Below are 26400 nucleotides of genomic sequence, written 5' to 3' on the forward strand. Positions count from 1 at the left end.
GTCAAATAATGCACTTATGTTGTGTTAATTTTTGTGTGTGATATAGTATGTATGTATATACATACACACATATTTAGATAAAATTCTTTAAATATTGTAAATATATATTACTCACACGTGAATAAATTAAAAAAAATAATAATAATATTATATATATATATATATGTGTGTGTGTGTGTGTGTGTGTGTGTGTGTGTGTGTGTGTGCATATATACATATAAGCTAAAATAAAGTTATTTAATTAAATATTGTAAATATATAATTCAAGTGAATGAATATTAATAAAAAATAGAAAAGAAATATATAGTAGTTAGTTCATACATAGACACATAAAAATAATTAGTAGACAATTATAATAAAAAATGAATTATATATATATATATATATATATATATATATATATATATATATATATATATATATATATATATATATATATATATATATATATATATATATATATATATATAAAACAGTACAGTATAAGCATTGAACTACGTTTTGTAAATGAAAATACACACCCACACAACATATTGTAAATAAAGTCTGTGCATGTGTGTGTGTATATAGTGTGTGTGTGTATAATCTTACTATATATATATATATATATAGTAAGATTATTAGTATCATAGTTCTATTTACCTTCAGAAAATCTTAAAACAAATTTGAGTTAGGTAAAAGATCTTCTGGGTGGTCCAAAGTCAAAAAGCCCATCCTGAAGTCCCTGCATAAGGCTTTCAGCACAAACAGTGCAAGATGAAGTTGAATACTAAGGGCAATGGGTTTGTTTACATCCCTTAAATATGAGCAATATCAAAAGTGATGCTTGTCTTAGCAAACACCCCTAATAAACAGAAGAAAACAAACATTGAATTTTCTAGCTGATGTTAACATTGTAGGCCAAGCAACAGCAGCGCATGGCAGCACGGCACGATCCCCCCAGCCCAAGCCTTCAGCTTTTCGTTGTTTCCTGTTGGTTGGTCAATGTGTCGCGATCACTTCTTGCACTGAAGTCGACTGGAGGGGTGGGGGGGGTCGCAAAATAAAAGAAAACAAGAGTATCAATGAGAAGCGAGACAGGCAAAAACCCTCGCGAGCGGGAGGGTGTCGGGCCCCTGCTACGCGCTGTGACACAGCAGAGGGGGTTATTAAAGAAATGTTCATGCCCCGCGCTGATATAGGGGAGGACGTGCGCGCCTCTGTCGCCATCCTGTGACTTTTGTTAGATGTATTTTTGGATCACACAGCTGCAGCGAGTGCAGCCGGCGGTGTCAGCCCCATTCTTGTTTCCCACATTTCCATCCAATGTGGCGGACATGAAACATGGCGTGATGCTGACTTTAATCACGTTAAACGCTGTAATTTCGCTCTTGTTTTCCATTGGGAACTATATTAAGTACACCCTCTGTTTATGACGAGGCCGATTAGAGTGACAATTATATTATAAGAAGCCACACTTGTGGGTCCGGCGAGCAATTTCGCAATCTCGTTGCTCCCTCTGGAGTCTCAAAATGTTAATATAGTTTGAATGGACTGCAATAGTAGAGGAGGAAATCAACTGAGGTGGTTACGAAATTGTTTGAGATTTCTGTTGAGAGCAAAACATTTCCGCATAACAGCGTAATTTTGTTTACGAGGGAAAACGGGAGGGGTTTCAAAGTGACAGAAAAACAAATAGACAGATATGTCGGGGAGGGGCAGCTCTCGCTCATTATTTTGATTTGCGACTCTTTCGTATTTTTCTCCAGCTTTGTTCACTGAGGTAGAAGGCACGAGTCTGTGTTCCACGCAATCGGCTTGTTAGCGGCTTGAGGTGAGCTGGTTATAACGACTGAATTCATTAGTGCTGGAGTAGAAATGATTGTGCAAAGGAGATAGAAAGGGGCGAGTGAGAGACAGGAAGAGGAGGAGGAACCAGCGTAGCGGCAGCCTCTGACCCCTGTGCATTCGGTTGGCAAAGTGCCGTTAAGGAGCATGACGGTGACCTCCATCACCCCGCCAGCAACATGACCTCTTCACCCGTCACCTCCGCTTCCTCCCGTGGGAGTTGAAAGTATCTCAGGGGGCTTGAAAGTGCTATGTTGCTTCTTTCTACTTTATGTTCTCATAAAGAGTCTGGAGGTCGGTTTCCACAAAAATCATTCAAAAATAGATAATATTCCAGCATGTGGGCAAAGACAAATCCTTTTGAAGCTCATTTGAAGCCCCAACTTTGTCACATGGCCGAAACTTTGTCGCAGGAGATCACTGTAAGTGCGAACAGCCCTTTTGTCAGATTATTAGTGTATACAAAAGAACAAGAATATGAAAAAGTAGCAGGGCGAAAAAGGCAGCAATTATCTTGTCTCAAAGAAGATGCCTACAGACGGAGATGGAACGCGAACTGGCTCCGCAGTGGACACAATCGAAGCTGAAGCAATTAACATGACAACACAGAGAGAAGTGTGTGTGCATTTGCATGCGTGTTCAAGGAAGGTTTATCCGACAACCGATACGAAGACACAGAGCAGAGAGAGAATCCAGACACTTCAGATCAGCTAGAGGTCAGCTCTTATTGGAGTTGTCATTAACTTTCGTTAGTGCTTGTGCAACTGTTTAAGGTGGTTTGATTAACTCCAAACGATTTATAAAAAAACATTAAAAGATTCACGGAAGTGCTAAATTTCCTTTATGTTGCAGTGTTACCTTCATCCTCAACATAAATAAACGAATAAATGAATACATAAACATATAGTTAAATAAATAATAATAAATATTTTTTACAAATATAAATCAATGTAGTAATATTAATAAATATGCATTATAAATGAATATATACATACACACACACGTGTGTATATAAGTGTGTTTGTGCGTATGTATGTATATATTTATTTATAATGCCTATTTACTATTTATTAATATATATATATATATATATTATTTTTATTTTTATTATTATTTAAATACACACAACCATAAAGCCATTTATCATATTTATGGCTTTGTGGCCAATTAAAATGCTGGCAAGACATGTATTGTAAATAAATAAATATTTAAAACTGCTGGTCTGAAATGCTTATTGTCAAAAAAATGTATTTTGTGGCACCGCATAGGGAAAAAAAAAAAAAAAAAAAAACAGGAGTCAATCTTGGCCTGAGGGAACGACACAAAGAGGACCGTGTTCTGCACTTGCCTAACAGAGAGAGAGAGGAGAACGAGGAAGAGAGAGAGAGACAGATAGAAAGAGCTGAAGGTCTAATCCAGATCAATTGTTTTCTGTTTCTGAATCTCTCTTTCTCTCTCTCTCTGTGTTTCTCTGGTATCGGGTCTCGGCAGAGGCACCTTTAGAGATCCTAATAGCGGCACATGGTGTCGGTCTCTCTTTTCTCTGGTTTCTTACCTTCAGGAGATCTATTTCTTTGATGCAATCTTGCCGAGCTTTGGCATCCATCAAGTCGAATATCTATCAAAAGATCAAAAGGGAGAGAGAAAGAGGAAGGAGAAAGCGAGTTATGGCATAAAGAGAAAAAGAAAAAGCAAGTAAAAATTTTTACTGGTACAGGGTGGTAGAGCAAGGAGGGGGTACGTCACACTGAAACCCAGGACCCCCAATCTCCTGCCCCACCACATCTACACCCCTCCTGCCTCAAGCATCCCTATTTTCCCAGATTCACCTGTGTTAATGGGTCAGGAGAACCTTGCAAGAAGACAGGGTTCATTTTAAATTCACCCAATTTTATGTAGGCCTAATGTTTCTTCAAAATACTCCAACAGTACAAAAATCTATTTTTTTATTATTATATTAAATAATTTATATTTTAATTAATTTCACTTTATTTACTAATAAAAAAAGTGTTTCTCTTTTAATTTCCTTATTAATTAGTATTAATTATTAATAAATTACTGTTAAATTACTTTTAGTGAAAAAAGCTTGTTTTGATTAATTTATTGATCTTTGAATTTATTTATATTAATTGATTTACCTTTTAATTTATTACTAATTATTTATATCTTTATTTATTTGTATTGATACAAGTATTTATTTACTGAATTTATGTATTGGCATTATCTTTTTATTTATTAAAAAATATTATTTATATAAATTTTAATTTACTTGTATTAATAGGTTTATTATTTATTTATTTATTACCTAAATATAATTAAATGAATATTTTTTAATTATTTAATAAAAAAAGTTTAATCTCCGCATTCTGACAGCACAATTTATTTTTACTATAACCGTCTGCCTTTACATTATGTTGTACTTGTTGTAAAACAAGATTGTCTGTGCTGTTTTAGAATATCAAAAGCTGATTATGGCAACAGTATATTAGATGTATCTGGAAAAACACTGTTTTGATCATGTCTGTCCTGATTATAATAAAGCACAAAGTGTAAACAGCAAACAGAAAATCTTATGTGCATCTCAAGGCAAAAGTCTTATAATCAAACTAAAACTTTCAAACCTAAAGTGAGTGAAACTAGTCCAAATATTACATTCTTCCATCGTGCAATCAGGGTTGCACAACATTTACATCAGAAAACATTGAATATAATAATTATCGTAATCACAAAGGTGGAAATGTTGCCCATAGTGGACATCCAACCAGACAGCTTTGAACCATGTACAAAATCAAATGGATTGAATTTGATTTGCATTGCAATATGTATGAAATATTATGTACCTGCAGCTCTAAATCTTGTATTTTCAATGAACTGCATTATGGGATATATTCACTGAGTCAAGATTGTTACTACCTGTCATTTTTAATGGCATATACAAAAATGCCAATTGTTTCTGGGCTCATCATTAGTGTTAATAAAGTCAGTGGTAGCGACAGAGTCGACCGCTGTGTGTGCGTTTGGAAAGCTGAAGTGATAGTAACCGGGCACCGCTCTTTTAATCTTGAGCTAGCCAATTATTTCTTCCAGCACGTCTGCTTTGCACATACGGAGGAAACTGTGGAGCTTTTTTTTTGTGCTGGTGTGTCTGTGAATATGCTTTATGGCAGGAAAAGAAACAGATTCAATCATGATTATCAGTGTAAGAGCCAATCAGATGCCTGTTTCTGTTCGAACGAAATTTGCACAAATGTATTGATGGCTGTGTTTATAAAAAGAGGATTTTGCTGCTTTCCAATCAGTCAACACGGTAATGTTTTATCGTATAATAATGTTTTTGTTATGCGAAATGCATGACTCAATGTTCCAAAAAATAAACAAACAAATTAATTCATTTATGAATTAATTAAAATTCCGAATTTGATTAGCCACTGACTTCAAACTCATATAAAAAAAAGCATTTCAATTTCCAGTACTGTTTTATCTTATAATAATATTTTTGTTATGTGAAATTCATTATTCAATGCTCCAAATAAATAAATAAATTCCAGATTTGTTTAGCCACTGACTTTGGATTAAAGTCATATCAAAATTGAATACAATTTCCTTCAGCGGTGTAATCGTGTTTGCAGCAGAACAAATGTTATTAATCAAGACACAAAATAAAACAAGCTTCCATCCATACATGAATCTCTCAAAGTGGCTTTCGGACAGTTCAGATATATACGCTTCAGCATTTAATAAAAAAAATACATATATTATATTTATTTAGTTAATTACACAGACTTAAAATTGTTAATAGCAACTGAATATTTACAATATATTTACTTACAAAAACTTTAATTAAAAATGTTTAAACAACATTATTAAATTGTCATATTAACAATGTTAAGTGTATGCAATTAAAATTATTGTAAATCAATACACTAAATATTTGATCACAATATTAAAATTTAATAATATAAACTTAAACAACATTTAAAAACCCGGCATTTTCAAGCCATTTCAGAGCAAATACATCGCTCAAAATAGAAAGAAATACTGTAAAATTTTAGAAAAAAAAATAAATGTATATGTACATGTATAAAAATAAAAAAAAATAAAAAAAAATGCAGAGCATAAATTCCAAGTATGGAGAATATATATATATATATATATATATATATTCATTCTCCATACTTGGAATTTATGCTCTGCATTTAACCCATCCAAGTTTACACACAGTAGTGAAAATACACCCGTTTTTTTATTTTATTCACCCATTTACGCTGCGGCGCCCGGGGAGCAGTTGGGGGTCCGGTGCCTTGCTCAAGGGTCTCACCACAGTCGTGCTATTGAGGATGGAGAGTGTGCTGGTTATTCACTCCCCCCCCACCTACAATCCCTACTGAACCTGAGACTTGAACCCACGACCTTCGGGTTACAAGTCCAACTCTCTATCCATTAGGGCACGACTGCCCAGAAACGGTTTTACATGTCAATTTACAACCCTAGGATTTCTCCCTAGAATGAAATGGTTATTACTCTATTTGGAAGTGTCATGAATAATAATGTTGAGCTCTGCTCTGATTGGCTGTTTCACAGTGCAGCTCATTTCAGTAGCTCACACAGCAGGAAAGAAACACAGGGAAAATATATTTTTCAATACTTCCTGGCGCCGTTATACCATTGGGTAATTATACTGTAAATAAAATGCGGGCATCAGGGAGCCGCTATTAATATGCTGGGCATTGAAACTGCTTTCAAATGCACAATTGCTTTTTAGTTTCACTTTCACTTTCGAGATTCACAATCGCACGAACTCTGTTTATACTATGGAGCAGCAGTATTACCACACATGCTTGACAGTGGTGCTCAGGATCTGTAAATCATTCGCCATCATCCTCAGTCATCTCTCCTTACTCTTTTTATGTGGTAAGGGAAATCGTATGTACTGCAGTGTAACAAGCTACAGCTAGCAAGATGCTAACCATGTCCCTTCAGAGGCTCGCGTTATTTTAGTAGAACGCGTTATTTGTTTTCCATGCCTTTCTGAATATAGACACCAACCCATCCCCTGCACAGCCTGGAACATAACATTTATTTCCATGATCTGCCAATTTTCGCTGTTGTCTTTGCTTGTTTCTTCACAATACCTGCAGAACTTCTGATGATTCAGCTGTGTAGGTTTGGTTGGCCTAGAACATGGGCGGGTATATGCAAATGTTGGGGGCGTAACTATTAGTGATCCCGACTTTAACGTCACAGTCGGTGTTATGTTCTGATTCGCCTATTTTTCAGGGGTCTTTTGCATTCACAAGATTTACATTAGGAGGAGGAAACATTGGTGTTTGAGGCTCACTGTATATCATTTCCATGTACAGAACTCTTATTATTCAACTATGCCAAGGTAAATACAGTTTTCCAATCTATGGCACATTTACATTTTCAAGTTTCAGTAATTTATAATTTAATTTAATATTTTAGTTGCTGTGACAAGTAGCAGAAAAAAATAGTTTTTTTTATATATACACTATTTTTATTTCAGGTAACGTTTATTTTATTGCAAGTAGGGATGGGCGATATATCGCATCTGGTTGCATGCGCATCTCGTCAGTAAAGCCGGTTCCTTGATTAGCGCTAAATCTCCATCACCTGTTTTCAAATGGAGCGGCATTTAATACACGGAGCCGTAGTTCACTGACAAGCTACGCACTATCGCTTTTATTATTGCATATATATCGCCTTCGACAATGAACGCAAATTGCGTAGCTTGTCAATCAAGGAACCGGCTTTACTGACGAGATGCGCATGCATATTGCCTGCGATATATCGCCCATCCCTAATTTCAAGTAATGAAATGTTTACACCAGACTTTACTGACAAAACATACACTAAAAATATAATTGCAGAGATGCTGTAAAATATACTTATTTCATGAATAAAGGAAGTTCTTACCTGCACTTTTTTCAAAGCTACCGGTGTATGGTCTAGTATGCATGCAGCTCGATAAACCTCGCTGAACTGTCCCCTTCCGATCTTCTTTATAATGTGAAAATTGGCTAAACTGTTATAGCCCATATCCTGTTGGATTTTCTGAAAATGAAGAACAAAAGAACATTTCAAAAAAGCGAAATGCACATCACACAGCTTTCGTTTTATGCTTTTCCATTCGTCTTAAACTTAAAAAGACAAAACAAACATGTCCCCACAGATCGGCCATTGCCAGCCAAACTCCATGATTGTTTTGTTTATATGCCAAGAGAAGGAAGAAAACTCTGGAGGGCATCTGAGATAGGTGTCATTAGGGCGATGTGTCAGGGCAAGAGAGTGTGGGAACGAATCAACATTAACCATCCACTTTGAATCCAAAGCGCAATATGAAACTTTGCCGTATACTGTCTGGACGAATCAGGCGAGTGGTGACATCCCTACTTCTGAAGTGACTTATGCTGGACCAGTTAGTGACAAACCGCCCCGAGTGCTCTTCCCAAGAATCCGTGCAGCGCCTTGACACTTGCGCTCTAAAATTAAAAATCTAAACAAAACCCGGAATTAGCCCCTCGGAGATGGCGTGAGCAAATAAATTAATTAATTAACACTTTGACCTTTAGAGGCTTTGAGTGTAAACTTTAATACCGCAAACATTCTGGCAACTGGAGGTGACAGATAGTGGAACGCAATGTCGTGAAGAACTACCCGAGGACGACCATAAGACGGCCTTGAAGGCAAATTGCATTGTGAAGACGCGAAAGGGAGGGGAAGATGACAAAATCATATTCTTGTAAACACACTAAATCTCTTTTATTTATAGTCATGGAATGTATTTTCATATTATGGTTCCATATTAAGCTTAAGCTTCGCTCAACTCCTCGAAAATGTTCATCCATTAGGATATTCAGTCGTAGCAACAAGCGACTTTCTTTCTGTCTTTCTTACAATACCTGTAATCTGTCAGATCCATCAATTTTATTGTGTAAAACTGAAAGAAATGAGTTGCAAGAAGCACTGCAACTTGACTAGACGCCAGAGGGGTGGATGTAGATCAAGGGGCGACCAATTTAAGAATTTCATTGTTTTCTAACTTGACAGCTTTAAGGGGGAAAAAAAAGGTGTGAGCCAAAGAATTGCCCCATCCAATTAACACACTGAGGTAGCTTGTTTTTCCATGTGACAACACGCTCTCAGCCCCTTCTTCCAGGGACACATCTGGTGCAGCAGCAGTAGCGCTCTCTTTCTGCCACCGCAGCGAAGAGAGAAAGCTGGATCTGACTAAATTTAACAATATCAAGCTAATATCCAAGTCACCAGGTTTCTCGGCAACGTGTAGTTATTTTGTGTCAAATCCAGAGAGGCTTATGAAAAAAAAATGGTTATTTGAACACAATAACAAGTTGGAAAATTCATGTTTTCATGGTTATACAAACCAAGAAAAAAAATATAAAAAAATACAGGGTAGCTTAGGGGGTCAATGACAAATGTATTCGTTAATTAACAACAGTGTTATCATTTACTAAAACTATTAAAATAGATTTTGTTAATTAAAATCTAAAATAAAATATAAATATCACATTAAAAACGTTCATAACGAAAATTTTAAATGTTGCTTTGGCAACTAATTAAAATTACTAAAAAATAAATAAATAAAAATAATGACAAAAGCAAATAAAAGTCACTGAAACAAACTAAAATTAAAACTGAAAATGTAAAAAACTTAAAATATTATAATAGTACAAATAATGCTAAAATAACACTGATTAAAGTATTAAAATTACTTACTTTTAATGATGACAAATATATATATATATTCTTAAGTTACACCAAGTGATTTAGACACATGAAATTTAAACTTTTGAAAATAGCCATATGATACCCACATATGACACGTGCTTTAAACTGGATTTTTAAAATATTTTCCCTTTGTTGATTGCAAACACTTATTTGTCATTGACCCATAGATGATATATATGTATGGTGTTGATTTGGTCAGCAGTGGATGGTCCACAGAGGGCCAAGGCATTGCTTTCACTCCCCGCATGGTCGCTTGACAAATGTTAGCATGAGCCTCTAAAGCGGCATGACAAGCGCATGCTGAGAGCAAAGTCGAGCTAATGTGTTCTGGCATGTGGCTCGCTAATCACACATTTACATATGCAATGACCTACATTTGCATGTCAGCTCACGCACTGTCCGGCCTGATTAACGGCGGGCACCTCCCAGCGTCAGGGAGGCCGGCATAGCGGCGGGAGGAGGCCAGAGGGTGGCGGCTTTTTTGGCAGCCGAAGGGACGCACTGCCAGCCAGGATTAGGCCTGACACGGCCTGAGCTCCAGACACTTCATTAGAGGTAATCTGTTTAGCAGTGGGCAGTGTATGTAAACTTCACAGGCCATTTGCGGCACCTTTCTGCCCCCTGGCCTCGCCTTCAAAGGGCAGCAGGGGCGCCCTGACTGACAGCTTGTCTCATCCGTGGCTTTGCGCTGTCACACAATTTAGAGCACTGAGCTGACACGAGATGAACCGCAACAGCAGAGGATCTCCACGACCACCGGGGTCACTCGACACTGGCGTGATGCGGTTTTTACAGATTGCAGCATGCAGGAGGGGCGGGAGCTCAAAGGGCTCATGCCGCTCTGCATGAAGTGGAGAAAACAAAAATAACGTATGGAGGTGGGAGGAAAGGGGCCAAGAACGGCTTGAATTGGGATGCCGAACAACTTTCACACAAAGCTTTTCATTAAGGGGTGCGACAATAAATCGATTCATGGATCGATTTTGCAATTTTGTAAATGCATCATGATTCTCTCTGGAATTGATTCGGAGCTTAGTTTTTAACAGCAGATGGCACTCTAGGTTAGATTTTAAGCGCACACTTAATGCTCTCGAAGAAGAGCGTTTGTGCGTTCGGCTGAGTCACGTAAGTGGTTAAATGTACTTGCACCTCGGCTTTTATGCAAGATTAATGTAAACGCAACCCACTGTGAACACTTGTAATTCGCTTCAACCTTTACGAAATTTAAGAACGGCTGTTTCTAAAGCACACAGTGCCATCTGTTGTTAAAAACTAAGCTCATTCCAGAGAGAATTGCGAAGTCGCATTCGGAAAATCGCTGATTCGAACAATGAATCGATTTATCGTCGCACCCCTAATTAAGATGTGGTCAGTAAAAATATTAGGGGCAAAAAGTCTGTCTGTTGTCAATAGTGTACTGATGCATGCAGCACAGCTCACATAGAAGTTACTTTCAAACCAAGCCACTTTCTGTTGGTCAGTATGGCAATTTGTGTGACCAACTTGAAAATGAACGAAATCTGCATGGGGAACTTTTTCCTCCCAGAATGACTTGATTTTGCCCACAAAATGGTAATGTGCCCACCACAAATGGATCATTGCTGCTCTGTGGGATAGCGTAGTAATGCAAGAAGTAAATCTCACATAGAAGTTACTTTCAAACCAAGCCGCTTTCTGTTGGTCAGTATGGCAACTTGTGTGACCAACTTGAAAATGAGCACAGAGGTAGGAAAGAACGGGCCAAGAATGTCTTGAATTGGGATGCGGAAACAATTTCCACGCAAAGCTTTGATGCGGTCACATTAGCAAACAATAATAAAGCACAGCTCATGCAGAAATCACTTGTGTAGCAAGAAACTTCATTTGGTCAATGCGGAAAATTCACATGACCAAAAATATTTTTTAAATCTGCAAAGGTAACATTTTCACCCCATCTCAAAACTCCCAAGCACATTTATTCCTATTGGATTCTGCCCCCGTGAAATTTCAACAATGATAAATATGACCACACCTTTAAGCCCAAAGTATACTTATATTTTGCATAGTGTACAGATAAATAAACAGCCTTTCAAAACAATACTCTCAACAAACACAAGCGCTCAAATGTGCACTAGAAAGTTTCGATCCTTGTTTAGTGTCTGTGCTATTTCTCTCCAGAAGTCATGATCGAAAAAGATGTCTCTGTACTTATTTAATCTAATGTTGCGCATATATCTTTACCCCTTACATAAGAGCTTGTCAATACGAGCGACTAGTATTGTTGCTTCTCCAGTACTTTGTCATTGTTGTTCCATCTCAGTTTCTTTTACGACTGTGAAACGACAGGCCATTGCATTGCTGCTAACTTGTGGACAAACTAATGCAAAAAAAATAAAAATCTCAAAGTGCATGCCAAAAAAGGACTGTTTGTGCAGATTTTGTTAGAAAAATCGAACTGTGCACATACAGTAAAGTGTATGTACTATGCTGATGTGTATTAAAAAAAATATATAAATTAAGTATACTTTTGGGTTTTAGACTTGAACCGTTGCTTGAGTTAAATAAAAAAAAAAGGTCAGCGGGGATGGAAGATGCAGCAGAGCATGCTGGGTAAATGACTCAAAGGGACAACACATCACAGGAGCAACAGCAAAGGATGGAGGGTTAGCCACTGGTGACACAAGTGTAAAAAGAGAAATGCAGACGTACGGCCGCATGACAGGGGATGCGAGATAGGAGGAGGAGGAAGAGAATGACGGAGGACGGGGCGGCAGCAGTGTGGAGACTAGGTGTGAGCTGACAGCACAACACTTCCAGCGGCTGCCAAGGAAAGGACAACCGAAGCGCTGAAGAGGTGGTAGAGTAGCAAGACGGCACTTGGTGGTGGTGTTGTTTGGTGGGTGCTGGAGGGGGGATCTTCGTGGTGGGGGGAACAAGGCAGGAGATCCTGTTCGCATCCTTTTCATCAACATCTCTCTCCAGGCCCGGCCCATGCAATATTTATACCACCTTCACCCCGCTCCTCTTTAATCTGCTCCAGAATTTAAAGCCCTTGCTTTTACAAGGGGATTTTGCTTCGTCGAAAAATCCGCCGTGACGATTAAAATCGGATCTGAAGATCTCGCCCTCCCACTCGCTCGGAGAGCAAATGCGCCATCAAATATGCACGCCTTACCGACTCATCCGGCATCTCCTATGCATATCCATCAAACCTTGGGGACTTTAAGATATGATATCGGCATATGCATGATTGCGTACACAATTCAGCATTTTTCGGTTGCTTCTTTTTTCTTTCAAGGGAATACAAGTCTATCTTGGATGATTGTTGAGAGTCTTGTAAAAGTCATTCTCTTAAGCTGTCACGGTGTAATCCATTGCCAGCCTTACCTTGAGTGTTGCTTTCAAACTAATATCAAATGTCTCTCATGGTTTATTGATGACAGCAGGCATGTGGTTTTCACCACCTTGCTGTATTCGACAACTATCAAATTTAGCAAGATCATTCAATGTCTCACGGAAGGTCAAACGATATTGGATTTTGCCTAACTAAGGTTAAAAAAAAGCCAAATTCAGATTTATCGGCTAATACCTGTTAACAAAATGAGTATGTTTAAACATTTCAAGAGACAATGGGCCTCATTTACGAAACGAAAGTACGACCGAAAATTGGGCTTGCGGTCGTTTCTACGCAAAACTTGGAATTGATCAATATGGACGCGACCGATGGCTACGATCAAATCTCACGTCAGGTCTGAGCTTGTGTACGCAAGTTTTCGAGCTAGCCTGAACTTGCGTTCAGCATAGAGAATTTCAGAGAATTGTATAATGATAGCATTTTGTTAATTTAGATTATTTTCCTAAACCGACAAACAAAGCTTTTTTTTTTTTCTTCCTTTCAGAGCTTTAGCTTTATATGCGCAAATAGCAGCATAAACAGACCATGAGGAATCACACATCGTCGTATCACACACCTGCAGTGCCTCTGTGAATGGAGAAAAACAGAAATTATAAAAGGAATAAAATAATTAGGGCTACACAAAATATACTTCTCTTAATTAACAGATAAAAAAAAAAAAAAGTGCAAGAAGTAAAGGCCACTTTCGTTTTTGTGACACTCAATGCATTTTATTTGTTTTCTTTATATCTTTATTTTTTTTATTTAACTGATTGGTGATCACGCAGGTGCCTCACACGTACACACACACACCATTTCAGCATTACTAACTTGACATTTCAGCCATTAATCTATGGAGAGAGAATTGTGTCTTTATTACATGCGCGAAAATAAATGATCCGAGAGAAAAAAAAAAGTTTGAGAGAAAAAGCTATCACACTGATAGCAAAAAAGCATTTCATGAGAGAAAAAAAAATATTTGAGAGAAAAGGTTTTCATACCAATAGCAAAAAATAATAATATTTGAGACTAAAAAAAGTTGCGAGAAAGTATTTTCTCATAGAACATAAAAAAATATACATTTGAATTTTTTTTCATTATTTCTGAGAAATAAAATCTCTCTCAAAATACTTTGAAAAAAAAACTCAAATATATATTTTTTGCTATCAGTGTGAAATAATTTTCTCTAAAAAAAAAAAAGTGTTTTTCTCAAAACGCTTTTCTTTGCTCTCGATGCAATTTCTTGCTCTCGTGTCAGATTTTGCTTTCACTGTGAGAATTGTGTCATGGGCGGGGCCACGTTCCTATTGGCCAGTCGGGTGAGCATCGTCTTGTCTTGGGAGTCGAACTGAATCATTACACCATTGCTCGGTTCACCTGCATGATACCGCCTCTGCCTTATGGCTAGTTTAGTTGAGCACGGACACCCCAATGTTTGGGTAAGATGATATGACACAGCTGGCTTAGCAAGTTCAGCATCACTGAAGATTAAACATTAAAAAATAGCACTCATATTCAGGAATGAATGTGTATTATATTATTTGCTTGCTAATCGCTAGTAAAGCTAACCAGCCATCATGCTAGGTAAACTTGCAAACTCACCTGGTTTATATACTATTTTTAAATCAAATGCCAAATGAATGTTTTGATTTAGATAGTTTCACTGTAAGTGAAGTTTTCACTAGCTTCGTAACGTTAGTTCACTGACAACCGGGGCAATTTCCCCTTCATTATCACAGACGTATCGCCTGCGATAATTAATGCGATATGGCTCAGCTTGTCAGTGAACTTATGGTAGTAAATGCCGCTCCATCTGAAAGCAGGTGATGGCGATTTACTACTAATCAAGGAACCGGCTTTACTGACGAGATGAAAATAACAATGTCATCCGATATATCGCCCAGCCCTAGTTCATCATATACAACCTCCTGTACAGTTTTACTCCATGGACTCAGAATAAACTATTTTGTTTTAAGGTCAATATGATACATTTTCTGTTTGAACCTATAACTGAACTATAACCTAAAATGATTATTATTAATGTGTTTAGCATCTGTATCTCTCACTATAGGTAGGCTATAGAGCAATATAACTCTAAAATCTTTGCCTTAGACTATGCTATTTAAATGGAGGAAATACAGATAAGTTGACATGAAGGCTATGCATATGTGAAATATATGCTATAAATATAGCAGCATAAATTTAATTACCATGACAGTACAGGCACAAACATATTCGTGGGTTGCTAATGTAAGAGTTAGTCCTAGACCTGCAATTTACCTTGTCAGCTCTAGACCTCGGCTAGATGGTTAAAAATATTTAGAATAAGCCCTGTGTAGCTGAGTTTGCAAGCTACATGTGCAGTGTAGCTAAACGTGTAGTGCAACAACCATACAAAGACTAACTTATTTTAAACAAAACTAGGTGAGATACTTTCAAACGGTATATCAATCACTGTCTAAAGTTAGATAGCTATAGGGTTGCCACCTTCCATGCATACTAACGTTAGTTGATAGTTGTACAGGAGGTTGTATATGATGAACAAACAGTTACTCTTCAGGTGCTTTGAGGCTAGCAAGTGCAAAGGTAGAAACTAGCTCACTACTCACTAAATAAGGCGTGAAACTATCTAAATCAAAACATTCATTTGGCATTTGATTTAAAAATAGTATATAAACCAGGTGAGTTTGCAAGTTTACCTAGCATGATGGCTGCTTGGCTTTACTAGCGATTAGCAAGCAAATAATATAATACACATTCATTCCTGAATATGAGTGCTATTTTTTAATGTTTAATCTTCAGTGATGCTGAACTTGCTAAGCCAGCTGTGTCATATCATCTTACCCAAACATTGGGGTGTCCGTGCTCAACTAAACTAGCCATAAGGCAGAGGCGGTATCATGCAGGTGAACCGAGCAATGGTGTAATGATTCAGTTCGACTCCCAAGACAAGACGATGCTCACCCGACTGGCCAATAGGAACGTGGCCCCGCCCATGACACAATTCTCACAGTGAAAGCAAAATCTGACACGAGAGCAAGAAATTGCATCGAGAGCAAAGAAAAGCGTTTTGAGAAAAACACATTATTTCACACTGATAGCAAAAAATATATATTTGAGAGTTTTTTTCAAAGTATTTTGAGAGAGATTTTATTTCTCAGAAATAATGAAAAAAAATTCAAATGTATATTTTTTTATGTTCTATGAGAAAATACTTTCAAAACTTTTTTTAGTCTCAAATATTATTATTTTTTGCTATTGGTATGAAAACCTTTTCTCTCAAATATTTTTTTCTCTCATGAAATGCTTTTTTGCTATCAGTGTGATAACTTTTTCTCTCAAACTTTTTTTTTTTCTCTCGGATCATTTATTTTCGCGCATGTAATAAAGACACAATTCTCTCTCCATATTAATCAAACTAAAATGCAGTCAACCAAACATAAAAGTTACAATGCACAATTTGCAAGGTCCACTGTAAAATCAGCATGCAGCACCGAAACAAACATTTATTGCGCATGTGAAGGATGATGTTTTACATGGATATTGGAACACAAGTGAAGTATAAATCCTTGTTTACATCATAGATAATAGATTAGCAACCAAATGTTACATGGCAAAAATGGAAACATTTGGATGTTTAATGAGAGAGGCTTGTGAGCCATTGCCGTTTAGTTTCGCTTTAATAAATTCATTTTAGCTTGACGTTGTATTCTGTTTATAATGAATGCCACTATAGCCTAATTTGTGTTGTACTTCATAGTTTAATATAAAATTTTATAGCTACTCATTTTTTTTTTTTTTTTCATTCTTGTTCTGTAATACCGTTAAATTTAAAGGGTTTGTTGTGGATTAAGGAGAACTAAATGATCTATATAGTGTTTATAATGTTTATAAATGTTTCGTTATATTTACTGCTATTTAATATACATATAAATTAACGCCAATGTTTGCAATTATAAGATTAACGGGTGTTTTTGGAGTAAGATCAATTTCTCTTTCATGAGATTACTTCCTCTTTTTGGCCGGGTTACATTTCTCCGTGTCGTAAACTCCAGGGACGAGGCTTCTAAACCGGGGGGGTTTTTAGGGGCGTGATATTATACGGCGATTGTGTTCTGCTGCCACATTTATCAACGTACGATCTTTCGTACGATGGGATTGGCGGCATACGAATTTTTCATAAATCACACGTGAGCTCTGTCGTAAGTTGATTTGTGCGCTCGGATCAGCGCTCGTTTCTACGTTACATTGATAAATGAGGCCCTATGTGAGCCCAGAATGTATAAAATCTCAGAAGCAGTTTATTGTGTAATCAAAAATCCCATAAATAACTGGGAACCAAACCAGTTCATGGTATCTGGAATTTCATAATATATCAGACTCCTGTAGTCTCTATGCTTGGGTCATTCCATCCCATTTAAAATATTTAAACATATTCAACATACCAGCTTTAAAAACTACTGGATTTAGCATTTTTCTCCACATAAGTTATCGGTCTTTGCAAAATTCAACATATAAGATATTTGACGTTTAAAGTTTAAACTTTGAATGCGATGCTCATTACTTCATGACAGGTTAAGGATTACACTTATTTTCTTGGGGGAAAAAAGCAACAAAAATTAAGTCAAAATTAAATTTGATTCAAATTGATTCAAGTTTTTGACTTTTGTGAAAAAGAATAAAATGCTTAGAATCTGAATTGTGTGTGATTCTTATTTAGAAACTAAAAAAAAAAAAAAAAAAAAAGATTGTTAATTATTTTAATAACTTACGATTACATTAATGATTCTTGAACAGTTCTTGAAAGAGTACTCTCTTCAAATGAAAAAAAATAAGATTTCATGCATTTAGCAAGACCTTTAACAATAACAAGGCTGAAAAAGGAGTACTTAAACATTAGTGATTATATTTGTTATATTAATATAATGTCCAATTTTTAATGTGTTTTTATAATAATATCCTGTATTATCAATCATACGATACTAATAATTTTAGTCCATTAAAAAAACAAAGACAGACAGAGAAAAATCACTTAGGCCTAGACATAAACATTAATCAAGATAATAAATGCAAAGTACATGTCAAGAAATGTTAAAAAAATTTTCTTTCAATTTAAAAAAAAAACTTTTAGGGGTCAATAATGACTTATTTACACATACAAGAAAGATGTTGCCCATGTAAAAGTAAATAAAATAAAATTGTATTGCATTTGATAAATAAATGAAGACACCAAAGGTTGGTATCTCATCTTCAAAAAGCTTGTATCGGCAGCGATTACTCAGTAAAAAACGTTCAACCTCTAATGTGAACAACTCATGACTTACCACAAGACGACTTACAATAATGGAGTCGGATGATTGGGGGGAATTAGTCTGGAGGGTGTGAAAAGGAAGTACGACAAAAGAGAGATTAAGAGAGCGAACGAGGAAGAGAGAGAGAGAGCAAAAGACTGCTAAAAGCAGCAGATTTCCAACACCTCTGTCTCTGGCACTGGAAACACGTGATGGCTCCTGTGTGCAGGAAACGCTGCTTGTGCAGAGAGCAGAATCTCATTATCACCTCTCACCCGGCACAGCGGAGAGACAGCCGGAGCAGACTGCCGCCTGTCTCTCTGCAGGTGGATTGACAGACACGGGGAGATTTGACAGGGGCAGATGTGGATGTGGAAGAGGGCAACAGGCTCGTGCTACATGCTGCTAAGCAAGCAGGTGGTGAGTCAGGATGGTAGACGGCAATAAAAACCAAAAAAACTCAAGTGGCTTTGTAGAATGCCTATATAATCAGATTAAAAGAAAGTTTGGCTAGACTGTATGTATGTTTGTGTTTATGTATGAGAGAACACACAAACCTGTGGCTGAAACACTGGCACCGGCGGCTGCTGGCCTTGTGATTGGGCGTCCATCGTGACAGCAGCAGTCCCTTACACCCCTGTGAAACAAACAAACAAAATAAGATGTGTCGACCACCACAGCCACAGTAGCAAACCTTGCTTCTTGTAATAATCTCCAGTGAACATAGACGTGTGAATTTGGTAATAGAATTAGGGTCTGGAACAGCGCTCCTGACAATCACATGCTGCTGTGGAAACAGTCGGCGCGTTACCTCGCCCGAGGAACCCGATCCACTGAGAACACGACACCCATTGTGTTAATGAGACCTGTCAAAGAGCCACAGCACTGGAGATCCTTTAAATTGAATAGTAAAACTCAATTGTTAAAACTTGTAGCCCATTCGTCGAGCACCAAAGCAAATTATTGAAAAAACAAACAAACAAAAACATTGGATGTGTGTAACCAAATATAGTGTGGTCAGAACAATAAAGACACAATTAGAGTGGAAGACAGAATAGGGCAATATGTACTAGAGCAGGTACAGTACCAGTTCCACCACCAAAAACATTATAATCAGCTATATGATCTATTAATTAGTCAGTTAGTGATATAGGCCTATCTGCCCAAATTTGGCCATTAAGAGATTTTTGATAGAATTGTGAACTGAAACTATGATTATGTCAACTGAAATGATTTTATTAATTTTTTTACTGAAACTGAAATTAAAGATTGCATTTAGCCTAAATCCAAAAATGAAATTGAAAATAAAGTTTCGGTAATTAAATATAAATAACTGTATAATTAAGCTGTTCAGAGTGTCGTATTCTAGTGAAGTTTTTCAACAATGAACTACATCTCATTATTTCAGCGAAACAAATTTTATATAAAGTTACTGCATCAACATTTTTGGTCGACGGTAGCCATCGACTTCCATAGTATTTTCATCCATACTTTGGAAGTCAATGGCTACCGTCGACTGTTTGGTCAACAACATTCTTCAGAATATCTTCTTTTGTGCTCAACAGAAGAAAGAAACTAGTAAATGATGACAATTTTTTATTTTTGGGTGAATCATCCCATGTTTTGAAGGGTTTTTTTAATGATAAACTTTCAACATTTGGCATTGCTTTGGTTTAGATATCAAGGCAACAAGAAAAATCACATTTAGGCCTACATCAACAGCAGCACATATAGTATGTTCAACAAACAATACAAACTACCAACAGATACCTTCTGACTCTAAATGAAGAATGAAGTCAGGTTTAGCAAAATACGCAAGTGCTCAAACTTAGATGTGCTTTTCAAAAGAATCAACTCATGCCTTTTTCAGTGACCCAAAAGAAAAACACAGTGCTTTTTGCATTCATATTGTACCTAGACTTAAAAGTGGAATCAAAAAAAATAAATAAATAAATAAAATATTTAATTTAAAATTTTTCACTTTTATATTTAATGTTAAAACCCCAAGGCTTTATTTTGGCTTCAAACTGCAAGAAGAGGTTCAGTTTCAGTGTGTAGTTGGCAAACACTTCTAATATGATTCTCACTAAAAATCTGGTAAAAATGCTAAAATAGAATGTGAACGTTTTCAAAACACATTATAAGCAAATAACTGCATGGACTTAAAGTGATACAAACCTAGTGCTTATTTTGAGAATAACTGCAATCCTAATCATTGACATCTGCCAAAAAACGTTTCCCCACTGTGAACGAAAATTAGCTTAGAAAAACGGACATTTTGTTCTCAAATATTTTTAGCGGCATAAGTATTGTGTAAAATGTGTTACTTCAAATTTATAAGAAATTCCAAGTTAAATTTGATCTTATTCAGTATCATTATTAAATAATATTATATCTGTCATCCTGCTCTCTAGATATCGGTTTTTGGCTATTAAATTAAAGAGAAAAATTGTTGCTTAACCAAAAATGTCAACGCAAAGATTCCTTCATTACTTTTATACACACACACACACACACACACACACACAAAAGAACCTTCAATAACAGCCACCCATAAAGCACCTAGTATTAGTTGAGTCTAGTGCTCCTGGAAAGCCTACAGAGACATTAATGTGGGCACAATAAAGCATACGTACACGTAAGAAACAGCGAAGATATGTTGTCTTTGCAGCACCGACGATGAGAAGGAATAAATTAGGCCTGAGCTTTCATCGGTGACAGAGAGCAAATACAAAAGACGGCTGCGTACTTTTCTTTACATCAAGCTGGGAGATTGGCCTGTGTGTGCCGCAGCCATCAAAATTTTTAATGATTGCTTGGTTGTCACTTCACTGCGGCGCACAGCTCTGGTGAGCTCGCCGTGTCTTCACTGTACTGAAGGAATATGAGCGAGGGTTAAAAAAAAAAACACTCCTTTCATAGAAAGGCCATTTACATGTCGCTCACCGCAGTGAATGTCCGTCTCCACGCGTTGTCAGGGCTGAGCGGATCGAGGAGCTCGAGCCAATTAAAATACCTCATGCCGGTGAACGGAGAAACGGAGCTGAAGCTGTCACCATGGCAAAATCAGCCCGGTTTGTTGAAGGTTAATAACACTAATTAAGCACCAACCCCACGTCTGAGATTTGAGTGGCAGTGCACGCAGGACAGGGTTTGTTGCCACCGAAGATTTGTTTCTGTTTGCCATTTCTGCAGTTTAGCTAAATTTGTCTCCACATTAAGGATTGTGGAAACTGCTTGCGTGACGCATTTTCTCTGGGGAAGAACTAGTCGTTAAAGCCACACATTTAAACAGCCTCTCAACAAGTACGTAATTAGTATTGGAAGACTAAGTTTTTAAATGAATGAAACACACCCGAGCTCCCAAAAAGCATACTTAGGAAACCCGCTATTTGTTCTTTCTTTACGAAACTTCAAAATGTGCCTAGGTGAATAATTCTGGGCACTAATTAGCAGTTTGAGACAGTAGACGATGTTGATGATGTAAAACACTGCTGTCGTCTCACTATTATGATTAAAAAATAAACAATTTTACGCAATTATGTGAATCAGAGTGGCAAATCAAATTTCAAACGTGCTTTTGAATTTCATAGTGAATATGAAACGTTGTTTGCATGGATGCACGATACTGGATTTTTGCCGATATCCGATATTTTTCGACTCCTTTTGGCTGGTGCCGATATATTTCCTTTTGTTTGGAAACAACACCAAGTCTCTCCTGTGCAGAAATTATAAGTAAAATAATTTTTAATTTTGATTAGTTAGAAACTAACTAGAAATAAACTAATTAGAAACAAGAACTTATTTTTTTTAATTGAATAAACAATAATGAAGGTTTTTTGACAGTACATTGAAGCTTTGAAAATAACCATAAATAAACTATATATCAAATCACTGCATTGTGTCCCCCAGAAAGATGCAGTGTTAACCCTAACATTTTATTTTAAGATTTAACATTTGTAGATCGTCTAAAGCAAAAGAGCTGTAAAAATTCTGAAAATATTTTAAAGCTTATGATTTGTTTAAAAAATAAAACATATTACACATTAATGAATAAATCAGTATATAAAATTATTTGTCATGTTTGTGTCATTAAGTGTCATGTTTGTTTATTTTTCATGTAAGCTATATACCTTCTGACGTTTAAATACAAATATACTCATTTTCTGACATCAATTACAGCTTTATTTAATCAGAAACACAGCCTAAATGTTACTTGTGTAGGCTATTTTCCTTTTAATTTAAATAGAAGTAGGCTAACAGCGCCCCCTACAGATTAAAACTCCTCACCGAGCGGGCATCAGGACCTGGGGGAGGCTGTCGCTGCTGTACGTGCTATTATCGTTTATTCTATCACACACCGAACGTGTCATTCTGTAGGCGCTTTCACAGATTAAGTTCAGCGATCTAAATCAGTGAATCTAATCATCATTCAGACAAAACTTTGCTTCAAGAATGAGCCACACTGCTGACATGATCTAATCACTAGCACACCCTGAGCACGTGTGAGTTAATGTATTCCTCTTATCGGCAAGACATATCGGCATAATTTTTCATATTGGGTCAATGCTGATATTTTACATTTAAAACCATTATCGGCCAATTCCGATATCAGTCCGATAATATCGTGCATCCCTAGTTGTTTGTAATGTAATGTGATATTTCAAAGCAAAACAAAAAAATAACTGTAAAATACTTTTTTTTTTACTATACATTTTAATGTTGTGATGCCATAATCCGTTTCAGACTTTAGAATATAATTTTGAATTAATATTAGTATTAAATATTGATATTTATGAATAATGATTTTAATAATTCCTTTTTAATTTTAAAGCATTACAATTATCCTTCCCTCTCTTTCTCTCTATGAAACAAAATAATTATATAATAATAATAGAAGTAAACTATTTTTATATAACACATTATTATGAAGTAAAGTTCGAGTTTCATGGCCGATAAATCACTCTGCACCAGCAGGTGTGTCAAAAAGATAATTTTGACCCTTTGGTAGAGCGTCTGCCTGGCATTTGACAGTGGCAGCATGAGATGGGTTGCCCTGTTGGTTAGTTCTACTTCAGTTTCAAGCAGTTCAGATTGAGGCTGGCAGAATGGCTTCTTTGATTGACCTATTCCGTGTCAAAATGACTTCAGGGCATCAGCGGTTTCCATGCAACACCCTCATTAACAGAATCAATTAAACATGCCACATGATATCAGCACACAAGCACCCAAACAAGAATGATTACAGGAGCCGCATCCTCTGGAGACGACTGTATACACACACGCACGCTAACAACACCCAACTGTCTAGAGAAACATTCATCTGTGCTTTTTCCACCGGCTATTTATGGCGTCTGCGAGTAACATGTGGTTTACAGCTGCGTGCTTGTAAAATTAACATACTGAAAAGGGGCCGCAGCAAAGACTAAGAAGCTATACATAGCTTAGCATGACAAAAGGGCCATTACGTGCCATGATGACAGTAGGCAACCTACTTGAAATGGAAGCTTGGGAGCTGACGAACACCTCAAGAGGCAGTTTTGCAGCATAGTCGCATAGAAAGATGTCAAAGTTTCCGACATTTCTTCACCTGCTATATATTCAATGACATTAACATTTCTGAACACCCAATTTGATCTGTCCTATAATAATAAAGGTGAAAATGCCAAAACTAAATAAATAAAAAAAAAAAAAAAACTTAAAACTGAATAAAAATTTTAAATGAAAAAAGAATTTTGGAAAAAAGCATTTCATAGAGCCCTACAATCACTCCTTTCATCATTTTCCATATTGTTCCTTAAATATAATTCAACAAAAAGGCTTAAAATAAAACATGAGGAACCTTGCTGGCATTGCAACAGTTATAATTATACATTTTATCATCAAATCTTTCATATTTCCGTTACTAATGTTCACATTATGAGATTTTACCTCATTAAATGCTGCTTAATATTGATTAATTTATATTCCTAATCTTGAAGTGCAAGACATCTTCATTGTGTGTGGGTGTCCATTTAGAATCAATGCAGCCTTTAGTTATATGGAAATTAAGAGTAATTGGCAATTTTACAAGGCATCAACTCCTGGAGGCTGCAGTGATTTCATATCAAACTTCTAATAAGCATGCATGGACTGCAGCCTTTTGCATTCTTAAAAGCAGGAAAAGTTCATCAAAGAATAGATTCACCCTGTGCTCCCATGTCCAGAATGATAAAAGCAGACATAACTGAACTGATCGGTAGCCTAGCAAGCACAACAGGGCAACTTAATATGATGAATGTGATGGCAGGCTGCCCTATATGTCTTTATTCCCGGATTCTTGGCTGCTTCCTTCGTCATGTATGAAAAAAGACGTAACAAGAAAGGGAGGAGGATCTTTTGTGGATCAAGGAGCCTGGATGTTAACTGGCTCCGGACTTAAATTAGCCTTTGCTCACAGGTGTTCACGTGGACCAGATCATATGCAGACCGATTCAAGAGTGCATGAAGGAAACGAACGCCAACAGTAGAAGAGCGTGGTACGAACGACACATGAAAGGCCGCTTTGAGCCTCTGAATACAGTAAAAGCAGTGGCCATGATTATAAGAAACCTTTTTCATGACAGTGAAGCTAAAACTATCTGATCATTAATGATGGAACAGTCTGAAATTAAAAAGGACCGACATTTGCACATTTATTTTAATCAGCGCCGAAAAGAAACATGAGCCTAGAAGTGCAAGTTGCCATGAAGGAGCTCAAGACATGTTTGAAGATTCAGGATACAGTCCTATAGATTCTCCAGCTATTTAATGATGCTGTTTATAAATTTTGACTTGTCCAATAGCACTTCTGATCTATCATTTGACTGAACAATTAAGATACCTAACACTGTGAAACAGAAACACGAACATTAGCTGATTAATGAATATATCTAGGGTGTTTTTGGTGATTGCTAGGTAATTTCTTACTGGTCCACATCATATACATGTTATTTAATATATATAGCTATATAGGACTTAATCAATGTCAGTATTAATTGAGCTTTACACAAATGCATATGCTGCACCATATGCTCATTTACACTCCTGCATTAATGTACGAATATTACTAAGAATGGCATTAATCTCAATAACATTTCCAGTAGCTTTATGTAAAATAAAAAACGCAGCCTAATTGTATAATATTCTACAAATGTAAAAATGCCGAACCCCACTACTTCACCTAAAGGGCTGTTTTATTTTAGCCTGGAAGCATTGCATTTCCATAAGGAACCCAGTCTTGCGGTCTTGAGGGAGTCTGGCCCGGCCATCCATATTCCTGCTCGGCGCCTATTTATAGGCCTCCTTTACATTTTTCACTTTCACATTTTATAGGGTAATGATTATTTCTCAGCGGAAGTAAATAGCACAGCACAAATGGCCTCTGCATGTGAGGGCCGGCTTTGATTTATACCCACACACAAAGTAGTGCACAGGCCTTTGCCTTTAATACCTGACTCTATTTTACGGCAGGTCTCAGAGGAGCGCACTTTTGAGAGCACTGCAGATGCCCTACCTCTCTGCTTTGGGGTCGGAAACGCGCTATAGTAACAGCGTGTGTGCATTTGTATCTCGTCCATGTCGGGCTCCTTCAATCATCACACATACAAACATTCAGCGCGGCGTAGGAGGCTGGAGTGCGTGCAGGTGTAATGATCCACTTTACGTATCCTTGAGTCAAAAGGACGGGGCTCAGAGGAGCTGGCAGGGCAGCAATAGACCCGGGCCACCTCGGTCTACTGCCTATTGTGTGTCTCTTCTCGAGGGCCAGTTTGATGAATCAGTTCTGGGCTCGGGCTTTTGTAAGCGTGCCGTCAAGCCTGCAGGTGCTTTATAGTGGAGGGTCTGAGAGGGAACATTTAATTACCCTGCAGGGGCGCGCATCTCCCGGAACGCTGTTTGATGTGCAGAGCTTGAGCGCGGTGAAGGGAGTCCTAAAGTGATGCAAATAATCCATTAGAGGTAACTTGACTAGCCCGTTTGTCTGCGCAAAGATGACAGATTTGAATAACATAGGGTGCGGGATAAACATATTCTCCAAATGCTTTAAAAATATTTAGACCTCTTATAGTTAATGAGAGGTTTAATGTTTATTGCAATGTTTTTTATATATATATCTCTTCT

The 26400-nt window shown here is 37.0% G+C and overlaps 1 protein-coding gene across 2 annotated transcripts in view; it reads right to left on the minus strand.

The window, feature by feature from the left end:
* The window catches only part of LOC306867646 (serine/threonine-protein kinase Nek7), an 80989-nt gene that overhangs the window by 33868 nt on the left and 20721 nt on the right, over window positions 1-26400 (minus strand). Inside the window, exons 1-4 of one of the 2 annotated variants that reach the window (XM_079413436.1) lie at window positions 26144-26211; window positions 18816-18895; window positions 7762-7899; window positions 3383-3445 (exon numbers count right to left, since the gene is read on the minus strand). In XM_079413436.1, coding sequence (XP_079269562.1) covers window positions 3383-3445; window positions 7762-7899; window positions 18816-18869 — 255 coding nt within the window. In that variant the 5' untranslated portion in view covers window positions 18870-18895; window positions 26144-26211. Of the gene's footprint in view, window positions 1-3382; window positions 3446-7761; window positions 7900-18815; window positions 18896-26143; window positions 26212-26400 lie in introns of those variants that run through there. The other variant, XM_079413435.1, reaches the window with a different exon arrangement.

The sequence above is a fragment of the Barbus barbus genome (genome assembly GCF_936440315.1).
Source record: "Barbus barbus genome assembly, chromosome: 49".
NCBI classification, from domain to species: domain Eukaryota; kingdom Metazoa; phylum Chordata; class Actinopteri; order Cypriniformes; family Cyprinidae; genus Barbus; species Barbus barbus.